The sequence below is a fragment of the Brachypodium distachyon genome, chromosome 4 (assembly GCF_000005505.3).
Source record: "Brachypodium distachyon strain Bd21 chromosome 4, Brachypodium_distachyon_v3.0, whole genome shotgun sequence".
Classification (NCBI taxonomy): Eukaryota; Viridiplantae; Streptophyta; class Magnoliopsida; order Poales; family Poaceae; genus Brachypodium; species Brachypodium distachyon.
The window spans coordinates 1,542,326-1,555,183 of NC_016134.3; the positions used below are offsets into that span (position 1 = coordinate 1,542,326).

At 42.0% G+C, this 12,858-nt stretch overlaps 2 protein-coding genes across 5 annotated transcripts; both read right to left on the reverse strand.

Moving 5' to 3' along the window:
• Nucleotides 1-426: 426 nt before the first annotated feature.
• On the reverse strand, nucleotides 427-8,515 carry LOC100827430 (ubiquitin-like-specific protease 1D). Of its 4 annotated transcripts, none has more exons than XR_732042.3 (15): nucleotides 8,277-8,515; nucleotides 8,070-8,130; nucleotides 7,654-7,739; nucleotides 7,370-7,569; nucleotides 6,260-6,305; nucleotides 5,681-5,757; nucleotides 5,562-5,591; nucleotides 5,380-5,475; nucleotides 5,030-5,132; nucleotides 4,586-4,668; nucleotides 4,076-4,198; nucleotides 3,839-3,950; nucleotides 3,392-3,499; nucleotides 2,657-3,280; nucleotides 427-447 (listed from the first exon to the last, which is right to left on the reverse strand). XR_732042.3 is itself a non-coding variant. In XM_010238753.3 (14 exons), exons 1-14 carry the CDS (start codon nucleotides 8,499-8,501, stop codon nucleotides 2,756-2,758), a joined length of 1,875 nt encoding a protein of 624 aa, XP_010237055.2. In that variant the 5' UTR covers nucleotides 8,502-8,515; the 3' UTR covers nucleotides 2,372-2,755. The 4 variants fall into 4 exon arrangements, 1 of the variants encoding a protein (XP_010237055.2); XR_002960504.1 differs by lacking the exon at nucleotides 427-447 and adding an exon at nucleotides 850-1,032; XR_732041.3 differs by lacking the exon at nucleotides 427-447 and adding an exon at nucleotides 2,372-2,584.
• A 1,005-nt stretch (nucleotides 8,516-9,520) lies between these two features.
• LOC100827731 (serine/threonine-protein kinase STY13) lies at nucleotides 9,521-12,829 on the reverse strand. The gene is made up of 6 exons (XM_003579128.4): nucleotides 12,078-12,829; nucleotides 11,112-11,233; nucleotides 10,720-10,928; nucleotides 10,445-10,619; nucleotides 10,171-10,305; nucleotides 9,521-10,028 (listed from the first exon to the last, which is right to left on the reverse strand). Exons 1-6 carry the CDS (start codon nucleotides 12,373-12,375, stop codon nucleotides 9,819-9,821), a joined length of 1,149 nt encoding a protein of 382 aa, XP_003579176.1. The 5' UTR covers nucleotides 12,376-12,829; the 3' UTR covers nucleotides 9,521-9,818.
• Between the last annotated feature and the right edge of the window lie 29 nt (nucleotides 12,830-12,858).

Genomic DNA, 12,858 nt, shown 5'->3' on the forward strand with positions numbered 1-12,858 from the left:
GTGTTAATAAGACAATGCAGATTACATGAACATATATTAGATTTGTACGTGTGCACCTCTTCATGTATGTCACGTGGTCCTTTTCGCGAGTTTTTTTGTTAACTTGTATACTTCAAGAAAATTGTAAATTTTCAATTTATTCAGGCACTGTACAAATATCTCTGAAACATTCAATAGTTTATTTATTGTTAAGAATTCTGCCGATATACTCGTCGCTTATTTTGGGACGGATGGAACATAACTTTTCTAGTCCTAGGTTTGGCTTGGGCGTTATTAATTGGTAGCCAGCAACGACCAATCTTTTTCTAGTCTTGCCATTCCGTACTTAATTATCATCTGCATTTTGAATAGAGGTCATGCACTGATGCACCAGTGCTAGTACTACTAAACTAATATCCCTCTCTGGTCATCCTACTACCATCGTCGTCCTGTTCCTCGATAAGATCCCTGTACATAAAAGAGAGTATATATCACTCTCAAAAGATCCACAAACTCCCAGAATTTACAAGAAACTTCACCGGCCGATAAAAGCAACAGCCAATCATGTATGTGTGGCAGGAAAAGTGGCACTCTCAATCAGTATCACCGTACCAAAAATTCACTTTCTTCCCAAGCACGCACAGTAAACCGCCGTCGCGACAGCAACATCAGAGAAAACAATACAAGTGTGCCATAAATGATAAACGCCCTTGCATAGAATGCGAAAGGACAGCTTATATATACATGGAACGTGACGGATGTGACGTTGGCACGTTGTACCTGCGGGCCACATAAATTTAAATTCAAGCCTCTCCTATTCTTTCTTTTCACTGCTAATTCAAGCTTGATTAGCTCAGTTTGGTAGGAGGCGTAAGATCTGGTCATGTTTCAGCTTAATTTGATATGATCTAGACGTTTATCTGCTAATTAACCGAAAATGTGTAGCTTTTTCCACTGTACGTATTCATTCTCTCCATTTTTGGAGTCAGCAATGTCCACAGCGAACAGCTTGCTTGCTTTAGGAGAGATGAGTCCATAGGGGATTTGCTTGTTCTGGGACAGACAAAACAAAAATGTCAATTTTAGGCGCAAGCTTGCTCGATCAGCGTCAGATTGGCAGATGCGTACAGCGCTGCATAATCTTGGCATCAGGCTTATCTTGTCGACACTAATTTTAGCTTGATGGAGACGATGATTAGGTTAGGTGGCGATCGATGACACAAAATCAGCGACTTAATTATCACATGACTACATGAGAATGTATCCGATGCTCCTTGTACTAATCAAAAAAACTGAAGAAAAACAATTACCACGGCGGTACAATGCAACATATGTCTACTGTGTAGCAAAATTGGGTATATTTTTTATTGTCAGATTTTTTTCATGACTTATATAGATGTATTTTGCATTTTGGGAGTAGCCAGGAGCATCCTAGAAGAGAGAGCGCCGGATATGTCCTCATGCCCTACGGCCTAGGAATTTGGATGTGTGCCCTGCATTGTGCATAGATCGATATTGTATTCTTTTTTTTCTACTCTTATTATCTGATGAAAATATAAATAAAGAGGATTCTCCGTCAAAGAAAAGAAAAGGGGGAGGGAAAGAGACGTGCACGGTGAGAAAAGCATATACTGTATGAAGCAAATTAAGTATGCTTTACTTCAGACTTTAAAACCTAATCACTGAACCAAGCCAGGCGCCATCTCTCTTTTACACGTCTGGAAAATGCCTTGCTAAGATAGTAAGGCAGCTTTGCTAGCTGGCCGGTCTCTGTTAATCATATCCTGTGCAGCATCTTGCGGTATCAAATGACCTCAGTATTCCTAATTTCCTATCATATCATCGCCTAATGTTCCATAACTTGCGGTATCAAATGACCTCCGCTTTGTTTATGTGATCACCACAAGATCAGCCACTAAGAGCTGCCGCGGCGACTCTATCCAGATTTTGATTGCCGCACGACTCGAGGATGGATTTTGGACAGATCAGCAAGCAGCACAATTTCAGATGCGATCACCGCCGCGAATTATGGTTTAGACAAGAAATCGCATCAAATAATAGTATGTTAAAGCTAGTATTAGATTATCTGAATAATAAAGGACTTGATGGCAATGCGACGGCTATGGAAATAGGCCATATGCTGTTCGAGGGTGCAGGTGGGAGGCAACGGTATCCAATGCCTTCTTCGGCAGACATCATGATTCAGAACATGATTCTTGGCGCCAGATAATATTATTTTTGGAGAAATCAGCATGTCTTTTATTTGAAATCATAATGGTATTCTTTGGTGCTTTTTTTTTGCGGGTAGGTATTCTTTGGTACTAACAACAATGCTAAGTTCCTCGCTACATGAAAGCTTTAAAACATAAGGAATATAAAGTGCGAAAGAAACAAAGAGAATGAAACTGTTTTGATAGTATTTTGATATCTTATATTTCTTTAGCAGTCCGAGGTCTAGCTCCAGAACTTAAATTCTGGAAATGCTCTCAGCTCTAGCTAGATGCTTAACCTGCACACTATACAGTTTTCTCCAAGCCCGTGCCTATGACCTTTGTAACAAAAATTTACTACCACAGCAAGAGCCAGACTATGCATGCGTGTTGCCCTGCAATGCATTAGAAGCATTTAATTTTGCCTACTATTATCAGGTTGGCATGTTGTAAGTTGTAACTGGTACCTGAGATCACAGTTCATGCCATCAGTCGTCATACTGAAGCAGGAACCTCAAAATCATGGGTCAACGCCACTTCATGTCATCCTTGAAATGCAGCAGGTATCATCCAATGCAGTATGTTGGCCGGTCGTGTCTTCGATTCCGAACTCCTGTGATCTCTATATCACTGTCAGAGTATATGTCTGGAGATGGTGCTCTATGTACGAACACTTCATTGTTCTCTGATCCGCCAGAAGGAAAAATTTCATTCCAAGGTTTAGCTTTTGGGCTGACAGAGCCTAAATTCACGGTATCCACGTCATCCTTTGTGCCATCGGAAAACATAGCTGCTTCCGATAGAACACATTCTCTGATTGAAGGTGCTTCTTCCAATGATCCAACCTCGACGATGTCTTCATCACTAGTGCTAGCGTCTCCACCTCCTACGAGCATTTCAGAACTGTCACAAGTTGTGACCACTTCCGATTGTCCTTCCTTAATGATACCTTCTTCATCAGAGCCATCAGATGTGGCTGCCTCTGAGATAGCATCATCAACCATTTCACTTTCAAATTGTTCCAGCAGTAGTTCCCGAATTCTCTTTCTTAAATCAGAAGCATCTTCAGGTCTGAACCAACTGCGACTAAACTGTGTAGCCAAAACAAGGTCAGTGTTACAACCTCAAGGGGAAAAGAACTCCCTAAGCAAAGAAATAAAGCATTACCAGAACTGAAAACACATAAAAGAACTGGCACTAACCATGCCAAGATTATCTCTTGTGAACCTTTCAGGTGCTTGCCTTATAAACTGTTTAATATAATAAAGCATGAAGATGCCACAGTCATACGCATTGTTCTGGCCTGGAACCTGGTTGTCACAACAATTATGTGGCGTTGAATTAAGAGTAAAATGTAATTTACTTGCACAATGACAACAATCTAAGCAATTAATTGAATAAAAACGTCCAGGATTTGGTAGGCAAAAAGAAATGTTGAAGATCACTACAGAAGGCTATCCATGTAACTTAAACGACCAAGCAAGAAGAAATAATTGGCCTTTTCGTTATCAGAAGTCTTCTAGCTTATCTATACGAACTATGATATATTTCTCCCTACTGTGCTCTCATTTCTTTCAAGAAACACCAACACGCTCTGCTTCTGCAAGGTATTTAGCCATCATGAAATAAGGTTCATGACAGTTACTTACCTCAACTTTTTCCTTGTGTATATTCCTCGGAAGATCCTCCCATATTGCCTCTGAAATTGAAATGTCAGAAGGAGGGTTCTTCCTTAAGTGGCTCCATTCTGCTTCAAGGTATCTACAAAGTGTACAGTTGACAACCATCAGCGTTATTAAAGAGGTCATTTGTCACTGAAATCACAGAACTTTTAAACAAGTGAGTCAGCCATAAAACATCGATCATAATAGTTACAGAAATTTCACCTCCCAACCGTCTCAAAAATCTCAGCACTAGGATGCATCCCTAAGGAGTCCAGATGAAGTATGATTGGTCCTGAATTACTCTCTTTTGCAGGAATGCAAATAATTACCAAGCTCCAGTGCGACCTAATTAACAAAGGCAAGGAAGCAAAAATCCGCCTTCAGATTTACTGTATGCAACATATGCTGCAAAAGACATGCTGGCGGGCGGGAGAGATCAGATTAGTATTTGGCAAAAATGTAGGAGTAGGATATCATCAACCTCAGAAGGCACAACCCAACGCTTGCACATGAAATCAGATAACTTTTGCTCAATCATTATTGTAATTTCAAGTTGCAGATCCAATTGAACATGTAACAATACCATAAACTTATCCTAGAGTGCCTATGCAGATAAAGTAATAAATAACATGCACCATCCGAATGTTAGGGTGGCATGACTTTTCATGGTGGATATGTGAATACTTCAAGAAAACATATCAGCATTCCTATTTCAATAAGTAACTAACTTACGTTCCGTGGATTGGTATTATAATGTATCCTCTCTGAAATATATTGACACCTTTCCACCATCTTCTCAACTTCAAGAACTCACCCTAGAAAAAATAATTGAGAAAACATAATACCACAATCTAAATTATCGTATGTCCATTCTCTCTAAAAAATTATCATATGGAGATAATACAATAGATATTAGAGACAGGTAGTGGAGGACTAAGACACAGCTATAAAACTGTGGTAGTGGTACGCTACTAACACATTTTAGGACTATTACAGGACAAATGGAACGCCACACAGAAGAATGGAGATTTCTCATAGCAAGGATGCAAAAGCCTGTCTCCAAAGTCCCACTCATGTATCCACGAGAATATAACTTGGGGAAAACTAGCATACACTATTGTGGCATTATTCAAGTCATTTAATTGAAAAAGAAATACATGATGCAAAAGACCGCACCTTCCCTGACAATGCTTCTTGAAGCTTGCTATAAAAATATGTGTTGAACATGTGGAATCTGCCTCTGCCATCTTCAATCTGGAATCTCTCCCTTTTTATGTATCTGCCAGAAGAATATTGTAGAAAGGGTTAAACAGAATCATCCATTTATAGGACATAGTTCAATATGAACAGAATTCAGAAAGTCCTATTTTTAAACAGTTGCCCTCTCTCTATGCAATTAGATTGATTAAAATCTCACATAATATCATTCAAAGATACATGAAATTCTCAAGTAGTCTCCAAAAAGAGATCATATAATGGTCACTGATACCAAGTACAACTTTCAGAAAAGGTACATATATTCTTACAGAATGTAGAAGTTTATCACAGGCGATGACAAATATACTCCAGGACTGAGACATTTAATATCTGAACCGCTGAGCTCTACAGCTTCTGGATCATCACTGTTCACATGGGAAGTGTTAATTACTTTATTAAAAATATCTCTACCATAAATTGACGATCTTCAGAAACAATGCACAATGCTCACCTTGATGGGTAGTATATTTTTTTCTCAATCCTGAAAAAACATTGTTTTATCAGACAGATAAATCAAAACTTAGCTTAGTATGGATAACACAACAAACACAATTCTGGACAGAAGCTCACCATTTGTCTGACACCACACAGTCTACTGGTTCCTCAGGTTGCACATCTTCATCATCCAAGAGAACCACATCATGAACCTAATAGGCAGGTCAATTTTTAATACAAGCAACTATGTAAGGTCAAAATTGGAGGTAAAAGTTGTACTATGACCAATCTACTAATGGAAAGAATAATTTAGTCTCCAAGAAAATAGCCTGGTTTTCCTAATGATCACCTAACTTCTGCATGAAGCATTAATAAGCATGACCAAACTACTAATGGATAGTATAGCACAAAAAATACTAAATGGAGTCCAGATTTCTACAGAAACCAACATCAAGTAACAAATAAAGAGTTTGTTCCTCCCCATATTACAACAGAAGACATGGTCTCAATGCTTCACTAATACAAATAAATTAGGAATGACCTCAACAGTAAACAGCTCCACTGCTTTCACACTACATGCAATAGAACAGCTTGTTGTTTTGCACACTCTCGCAATATGAAATAAGGGTAATTTGTATAGAGCAAATCCTACGAAAACTTTTAGTATAGTAATTTTCTTGGTGCAGAAGATTTTCACTTTCTCAGCATACCCACCTCTTGAAAATGTAATGGAGATGTATATTGGTGCGGTGTCTTCCTCCTGTGAACAAAAATTGAAAAGGAACATCAGATCAATATTTTGGTAAATGTAATGCATATAAGTCCCGACAGATATGATCTTGTAACATATCTGAAGAAGGGATATGAAAAAAAAACCATTTAACTTATTCCAACCAAGTTTACCAAAATGGAATACTGGTTCTAATACAGCACCTGTACACAAAACGTAAAAGCAATAAAAAAATAAAACACACCTATAAAAAAAATAAGAATGTGCATTATTTTCCAAAAAAAATATGCCATACTAACATGGCCTTGCAGATCGCAGACTAAAGTATGATCTCTCCATCAACTAAAGTGACACCACATATTATTATCATTTTGATTAAAAACAAGAGTCTTCAGAACTCCGTTGCTGCCACCAAGGTCTGCACTATCCCAAACATACAAAACCAAGTACCAAACACATAATTTCACCAAAGTACTTCCTTACAAATAGTACTCCCTCTGTTTCAAATTATATGATGTTTTAGCTTTGTCCTAAGTAAAACTATTTAAAATTTGACTAAGGTTATAGAAAAATGTATACAATACCAAATAAGTCTAATATGAAGATATATATCATGAAGGATTTAATAATAAATAATAATAAATTAGTTTTTTAGATGTCGGTAGATTTTTCTATAAAGTTGGGCAGACTTTAAGAAATTTGACTTAGGACAAAGCTAAAACATCTTATAATATGGAAGAGAGGGGGTACTTCCTTAAAAATTGCAGCTAAGAAAATTTATTGATATACTTGGTATAAAATTAAACATAAAGTAGCGGTAAATAAAAGCGCCTTGTAATTGTGAAACACAAGGAGAAAACCTAGAAGGCTTACTGAAAACATGGTAGTAATACTACTACAATGTAGCACGAATGGACAGAATTATTGTGATTTAGTAATAAGGAGATCATAAAACAGTTTGGACAAGGATGCAAGGAACAGGGACTGTAAGCAAATTACAAAATAGACACATATTTGTTGTTGTAAAAAGGTTAACACCGGTTGGCATGTTCTGTAAAATGGATAAGAGGAATCTCTGAAAAATTGACACATACCTCTTTGTACAATAGCTGGTGTAGTTATTTTTACTTGGCAGACATTTTTTATTATCATGTTCCTCTGGATCAATGGCACGCACTCTCTGTTTGTTCCCATATGAGGTCGTAGAAGATGATTTGCTTGAGTACATACTATCCGGTGGTATAGGTGCCCTTCGTCCAGTTTGCTTAACGCTTCTGCGTGTATTTACACCTAGCTGCATTCACAATGATTTCATCCTGATTTCCAAGAGATGTCTATAGATTAAGAACAGGAACAGGCACTTGAAATTACGGTATACCGGTCCATAGTTCTCATTTGTCGGACGAATGGGAGATGACTTATTGTATTTGCGAGCAACATCTTCTGCCTGCTCATCATCAGTATCTGCAAAATAAAAGGGCATGTAGCATCTTTTTACACCTGCCTTCATATGCCACGCATGCAACCACGATAATGCTCTGATTGGTTCATCCACATCCCCTCCCCCCAACACACTTAGTTGCGCAAAGCATGATTCGCAGCAACAAATAGAAACCTAACTGTAGGAGATTCAACAGGTGCTCCAAGTAAATAAAGTGTCGGCACTACATTTATCGCAGAAACTTTGCTGGCAACTCCCATCCCATGGACCCATAGTTTGCCCATTGCTCTCTGGCAATTGCTAGAGGTATTAGAGCTCAGAAAATGAAACTGCAGTAAAAGTGAAAACCGTACCGAAATCGTACACAATAGACGCTTGAGGACGAGCATTCCCCCGATTACAGTCAGCAACAACCTACACACGAATAGTGCAACGGTTGTTAAGAAGAGCCGAAACAATGTGCATCAATCTCAATCCTCTACACAGCAGTGCCCCGAATTCCCCTCGACCAGAAACAAACAGACCACATAAACACATCGCTGTAGATACCACGATCAGACCTTGGAGCGCATGCGCGGATCGATCCCCCGGCGCCGCGCCTCGGCCTCGAGCAGCGGGAGGAGCCGGCGGTTGCGGCGGCGGCTTTCCCCGAGGAGGGTAGAGAACGGAGGGCGGGGGATTGCCGCCATCTGCTCCCGCAGCTCTTCGTCCGTCATCCACTCGATCTCCCGCCGCAGACAGTCGTCCGACAGCTCAACATCGAGCGCCGCCTGCCTCGTCCTCATCCGCTTCACCTTCCGCTCCGCCGCAGCCCACGGGACGGGGGAGTCATCGAACGCCGCCGCCTCCCTCTTCCTCATCCGCTTCGCCGCAGCCGATGGGGTCGGGGAGGCGGCGGCGAAGGAGACGTTGTCGGGGTTGGGATCCTTGAACATCTCAGCCCAGTCGATATCGATGCGGCCGCCGCCGCCCTGGTTCGTCGGCCGCGCCATCGCCCCCGGCGATCGGCGGGGGTGGGGAGGTTGGTTGGTTGGAGAGGGTTTGGGGCTTTTGGGGGTTAGCGAGAGGGAAATGAATTTTGGGTTTGGGGGAAATGGGGGAGAAATTAACCGCGGCTCTTGGCATTTTTTAGCCCCCGAAACTTGAGATTAACTTCCGAAGGAAGATTGGCTCTCCGGAGTCTTCTATACAGAATACTATACGGTTCATTATTGTACCGGTATACTATACGTTTTGTACATGCGGGTTTTGTGATAAGGACGAACAGGGCCTGCTGCTAATAACACGGGCTGAAGAGGCCGGTGTATTAGTTGGGCCGTCGACCTTTGGGCCGGACGTAATTCGGTAAAACCAGATGCACATAAAGAAACGGTTTACTCCTCAAGAAATAAACCCTCTCAAAAACAAATCAAGTAATAAAAAAAATCATAGCAGGCTCTGTATTCTCACAGGAAAAAGCTCATCAAGAAATAAACAAAATCAAGTCAGACTCTGTATTCTCACGGGAAAAAAAAACAATGCAGGCTCTGTGGTTCTCAAAAAGGATTTATAAAAATTCTAATGCTGTTAAAGTGGAAATTATCTATATACTACTCCTATAAGATTATAACAGAATTTATCTATCTTGAATTTTGATCTATAATAATACAGTTTGTATGAAAAAAGACAACCAAGATCTAAAAATAAGCACAACAGTCATAAACGAGGCATCACTCTCTGTTGTGGTCCTAGAAAAGAGCATTTCCTCATTGCACGGTTACACAATAAGTATACAGATCGAATCAGGCAGAAAGCAAGAATAAGCAAACAAGCAAAGCATTTCTCCAGTGCTATATATATCCTGCTGTGATCTCCATGGCATGTATCACACATTCACACACACACACACACACAGAAACCCAACAGGGAAAGGCAAAAACAGCAGACCAACCGAACTGATGAAAAGACCTCAGTGATGAAAGCACAAGCTCTGTTTGAAACCTCTGTATTTAACTCAAGTGGCAAACCATCTGTAACTCCACAAAAGTTCAAGGATGTAAAAACTAACTACAAAAATAGAACTAGGTCTACACAGGCCGCTTGCTCGTGATCGACAGTCTAATCTACCGCCCACGGCGGTTGAAGAAGCACAAGCACCCAGAGCTCTGCCCTTCGTCCGGGATCATGCCACCGCCCTTGCTCGTGTTCAGACCCTCCAGGAGCCGCACCACCTCCTCCATGTGAGGCCGCTCCGCCGGGTTGGCATCCCAGCATCTCTGCATGATGTTCGCCATTGGGCTCGGGCAGCAGCGCGGGATCTCAGGCCGCAAATCCTGTGCAACACAGCAAAGGCAGTACAAAATTTGTATAAGAAAAAGTAGTTATTACATAGGTTTGTTTAACATGTATGTTCACGCAGAGCAATTTTAGAATTATAATAATAACAATGAGAGGATCCGACAGCTGAAAACAAACCTGATGGACTATGGCAGATGCTGCTTCTGTGTAACTCAGGTCTGCGTACGGCCTGTCGCAGCAATATATCTCCCACAGGCAGATTCCAAAACTGTAGACATCACACTTTCTATTGTATGGATTGCCTTCAATTACCTGAAGGAGAAAATAAAGAATTTCTTCAAATTGAAACATCATCTGAGCATCTGAGGAGAAAGGTTCTTTATCATAGTAGAAAAATGAAGGAAAAAGAATTAACAGAACACTAGAATCTTAAAGAGTGACGACAGTATACCTCTGGGGCCATGTAACCGGGTGTGCCGGTCGTTCCTGTCATGTCCTTGGGATTCTCAGCCTCGATGCGAGCAACGCCAAAATCAATAATTTTAAGGTTCCCGGCAGTGTCAAACAGCATATTATCAGTTTTTACATCCCGGTGGACAATCTTGTTGGAGTGTAGATAGTTTAATCTGCAAAAATAAACATATATCACATATGAATCGGTTTATGGCTTATCATCAGATTCAGAAAAGGAAAATCTGTTTGACTGAGTTTAGCAGACTTGCATACCCTCTGGCCAAATCCAACGCAAGCTGAACAACGGCTTTGTATGCAAGCTTATTTTTCATGTGCTTGATCAGATGCGTTTTCAGTGAGCCTCCATCGAGATATTCAACCACAAGACAACAGGCACCCAGTGGTAGATCAGCAAGGTTACCACTCTCACCACCGTCGACTGGGATCTTGAGGTCAATGGTGCCCATTGATGCACCAACAAACTGCAAGAAAGAAATCAAAACACTTTCGCAATGAGCGTACAATTGCCGGTACTGAACTAACAACATGGCTAGAGAAGGTACAATTGCCGGTACTGAACTAACAACATAGCTGGAGATCTGCATGCTGCTATACATAACGCAGATGGATTCACGGTGAAGATAACTGGGAGCAGAACTAATCACCTGTGTGACATTCGGGTGGTCAAGTTCTTTCCAAACAGCAACCTCCGTCTTAAACAACGCTCGCCGAGAAGCAATTTCAGCTTCTGTTGCTACTCCATCTTCGCCAAAATCCATGAGCTTAACTGTATGCACCATAAGAAAACAGCATTAGGGACACCTGGCATTGCAATGCATGTGGTAGCTTTGTAAAGTGTCTCAACAGAATTCGAATACAACTGAATTTCAGGATGTTCATCCCAAAATATCTGTCTTTGATAATATATTTCTCAGAACAGTGATGGTATCTGCTGTGAATATCTATAAGAACCACACATTTAATGGCCTGTGTAACAGGTTAAAATTAATAGGAATCAACCATCCACCCAATGCACGTTTATATCTGATACCTCCAAACAGATGCAAATTTGGCAAGAATTAACCTAGTCAGAACAAAATATCCAACATTGAGCATTAATGGTTCATAAATAACAACAAAGGAATCAATAATCTGGTAGTACGTGACAGGGAGATATATGATCTAAAACATAAATTAAACTGTTCATAGTCATATATAGACAGGAAATTAATATGCACAATGCAGCAGACGACAGTAGGTAATCCAAACTATATGCTCAGCAAGCATAGGATCCGACAGGATCCAACTCACAGCTACTGGATTTTCATGGTATAAAGTATAAACCAACAAAACAGGACTTCAAAATTTTCCGTGACAGATCTAATTTAGGGTCCTGTATCAATTTTAGCTGCAGCTTCCGGTGTACTCAGATTCGATGGATAGCATGCAAAACGCGAAGGGCATGCAAAAGCCTAGTGCATGGATTAACCAATTAGAGAGATCAAAGCGTCAGGCGTCAGCTCGTAAACCCTCGAAACCCAGTCCTAAACCCCTAAAAACCAGCGTCTTTTTTTTCCGTAGTTGATGCATCGATCGATCTCGAGACTGGCGGGATAGGTATGTATGTATACTTGCGACGTCGCGGCCGTCGTAGGTGCCGCGGAAGACGGTGCCGAACTGGCCCTGCTTGACCTGCTCGCTGATCTCGAGCTTTGCGAGGTCGATCTCCCAGGGCTCCATGGGCCGGCCCCGCAGCTCGCCGCCGACCTGCTGCTGCTTGCGCAGCAGCAGCGCCTTCGTCAGGGCCTGCTTCTCCACCGCCACGTCCAGGCTCTCCAGCTCGATCTCGTCCGCCCGCACGAACACCTCCCCCGACGCGCGCGCCGCCACCTTCGCCGCCGCCGGACTGCTGCTGCTGCTCGACGCCATCAAATCGATCTCGATCTCGCCTCGAGTTAACCGATCGGGAACTCGCTGGGGGATTGTTGCAGCGTATCGCTCGCGCGCTAGGGTGTTGTCGACCGGAAGCAATCGATCTGCGCGGCGGCGACTCCGGATATATATATGTGGGAGCGATCCCGGGAGGCCGGAGGCCGGAGGTGTATAGTCGGGGACGGATACGTGCGGCGCGTCTCCCGAGGCGGATCGGACGGCTGAGCGCGTTTGCGGGGTATACGGTGATGATTGGCTTCACCGACCCGGACGCTTCGCGGGTTCGCTCGCGGTCGCGCCGCCGCTGCACAGCGAAAAACTCTGCTCCGGTTTGGTTGGGCGGGGCACTAACACGAAGTTGGGCCGGCCGGCCCAACAGAAGATAGCCCGCTAGTACAAAAAACTATGGGCTATGGCTATCTCACAAAGATCATTCCGGTAAAACAAAATCTAATTGGGCAGATGCGTACTTACATTGAC

Bases quoted from the DNA above. Each gene is read 5' to 3' on its own strand.
- LOC100827731 (XM_003579128.4), bottom strand. From the start codon at position 12,375: ATGGCGTCGAGCAGCAGCAGCAGTCCGGCGGCGGCGAAGGTGGCGGCG. The intron at 10,929-11,111 runs GTGATTAGTTCT...TCTTTCTTGCAG, and splicing joins ACCACCCGAATGTCACACAG to TTTGTTGGTGCATCAATGGG. The intron at 10,029-10,170 runs GTTTGTTTTCAG...TGTGTTGCACAG, and splicing joins CATCTGCCATAGTCCATCAG to GATTTGCGGCCTGAGATCCC.
- LOC100827430 (XM_010238753.3), bottom strand. From the start codon at position 8,501: ATGAGGACGAGGCAGGCGGCGCTCGATGTTGAGCTGTCGGACGACTGT. The intron at 5,476-5,561 runs GTGAGCATTGTG...CCATGTGAACAG, and splicing joins AAAATATACTACCCATCAAG to TGATGATCCAGAAGCTGTAG. The intron at 3,500-3,838 runs GTAAGTAACTGT...TGTGACAACCAG, and splicing joins TACACAAGGAAAAAGTTGAG to GTTCCAGGCCAGAACAATGC.